General features: G+C 42.5%; 1 protein-coding gene across 1 annotated transcript; it reads left to right on the top strand.

Annotated features, from left to right (window-relative positions):
• Window positions 1-259: 259 nt before the first annotated feature.
• Window positions 260-1924, top strand: LOC108803978 (gastrula zinc finger protein XlCGF17.1-like; the record flags this gene model as incomplete). Its single annotated transcript, XM_018575756.1, has 2 exons — window positions 260-980; window positions 1732-1924. Coding segments are annotated over exons 1-2 (914 nt in total), but the record flags the coding sequence as incomplete, so codon positions are not given.
• Window positions 1925-2384: the final 460 nt, after the last annotated feature.

The following is a 2384-nucleotide window of genomic DNA, read 5'->3' as shown; positions in this document are numbered from 1 at the left end:
GTCATTTCTAACAATTCCCCAGAAGATTCATAATGAAGAGAACTCATTTAACAATGACTTAAAACATGAGGCACATCTTACTCAACACCAGAGGAGACACACTGGAGAGAAGATATTTGAGTGCTCAGAATGTGAAAAGTGTTTCACAAAAAAGGACAATCTTAATAGCCACCTGATGACTCACACTGGAGAGAAACCATTTACATGTTCAGAATGTGACAAGAGCTTCACTACTAAGGGAAATCTTACTGTTCACCTGATGACTCACACTGGAGAGAAGCCATTTAAATGCTCAGAATGTGGCAAAAGCTTTGCAAGAAAAACAGATCTTAACAAACACCAGAGTATTCACACTGGAGAGAAGCCATATAGATGTCGAGAATGTGGAATGTGCTTCACACGAAAGGAAAGTCTTACTATTCATCAGATGACTCACACTGGAGAGAAGCCATATAGATGTCGAGAATGTGGAATGTGCTTCACACGAAAGGAAAGTCTTACTAATCACCAGAGGACTCACACTGGAGAGAACCGATTCAGATGTTCAGAATGTGACAAGTGCTTCACAACTAGGGGAAATCTTACTCAACACCAGAGGGTCCACACAGGAGAGAAACCATACAGATGCTCAGAATGTAACAAATGTTTCACCACCAAACCTCAGCTTAGTACTCACCTGAGGACTCACACAGGAGAGAAACCATTTGAATGCTCTGAATGTGGAATTTGTTTCACACAAAAGGATGGTCTTACTATTCATCAGATGACTCACACTGGACAGAAGCCATATAGATGTCCAGAATGTGGAATGTGCTTCACAGGAAAGGAAAGTCTTACTATTCACCAGAGGACTCACACCGGAGAGAAGCCATATAGATGTCCAGAATGTGGAATGTGCTTCACACGAAAGCAAAGTCTTACTATTCACCAGAGGACTCACACTGGAGAGAATGGAGAGAAGCGATTCAGATGTTCAGAATGTGACAAGTGCTTCACAACTAAGGGAAATCTTACTGAACTCACCTACACACCTACACACACTCACCAATATCTATCTATCTATCTATCTATCTATCTATCTATCTATCTATCTATCTATCTATCTATCTATCTATCTATCTCTACACCGGTGGACACCCCGCCATGTCTTCATTGCGCGTGCGCGGTCATCTTATTGACGCCTGCCGGTGGCCATCTTGGTGATGGACGACAGCAGAGAGAGGAGGGGATGTTTACCCGGTGGGAGGAAGTATGCCGCCGGGTCCCCTCCACGGTCCTGACACTGTCAGGCTCTCGGTCCGTGACCGAGTGCCCGACATTTTAGAGGGGGTGACACCAAAATGACTGTCACCTCACCTTTGGTGTCACCTGGTGTGTGACTGTCAGTCATTTTAGTGTCACCCCTTCAATGGTGTCACCGGGGTTTACTATTTCAAATGTACTGTTCCCGGAATACAGAAAGATATTTATCTGATAAATAAACTGAACAAGTCTATTTGTAAAAATGAATAAATGCTGGTAGGAAATTGGTATTAATAGGGCAGAGAAACTTGCTTTGGCACGTTCTCTCTCTCTCTCTCTCTAAATATATACATGTTTATATATCTTTCTATAGTAGACTAGATGAGATGGTAATAAACCCCTTCCCACTAACACTTTATCATTGTTCCCCAGCATGATGCACTGTGTCATATTATGTGGTATATTAATAAATGCCCTCCCTTTGCAAAGTAAACAGCCAACAACTTCAATCCCAGCTGGCATTGACATCCAGGGTCCACATTGACAATAAGGAACCAGTCAGAGTGGTTCCCAGACATGTGACCACAATGCCAGCTCTGACAGGGATCACGGACATGCTGGAAGCTTTTTATAGCAATCAAACTAAGACTTTGCTCACCTTCGATTTTGATGAACCTGGAATGTAATAAGCCAACTAACAATTCAGTCAGCTCTAGGAATTTGTAGATAATGTCCATAGGTACATTTTAAGGGCTGATTCACAGCACCTGGTGAGTTACATCCAGAGAACAGATCACTGCTGACCCCATGACCAGCTTCATTCATATCTATGGATATAATTGCCCATCATATAAATATGTCAGCAGATAACAAACTGGCATGCCTTTGTTTGGAAATGTAACTTTTTTTAGTTAACTCTTGGTCCCCAAAAAAGTGCAAGTGCGATCATACGGCTGATTCTGCTTGTTTGCGGCTATATAAGAGCTACAAATGAGCGTAATCCATGTAAATGAAATAATTTAGTGTTTGCGTCGCTGGGCGGTCTTCTGAGCAGTCTTCCGCACGGGAAATGCAAACGCTATATGTGAAGAGAGCCTTAGGCACTGATGGTTTTAGAATAGTGCTTTTTGTTTGGGGGTCCC

Source organism: Nanorana parkeri, unplaced genomic scaffold (genome assembly GCF_000935625.1).
Source record: "Nanorana parkeri isolate BGI_ZX_2015 unplaced genomic scaffold, ASM93562v1 scaffold4655, whole genome shotgun sequence".
Lineage (NCBI taxonomy): Eukaryota > Metazoa > Chordata > Amphibia > Anura > Dicroglossidae > Nanorana > Nanorana parkeri.
The sequence above is the reverse complement of the archived record's forward strand: the minus strand, read 5'-3'. Positions and strand labels throughout refer to the sequence as shown.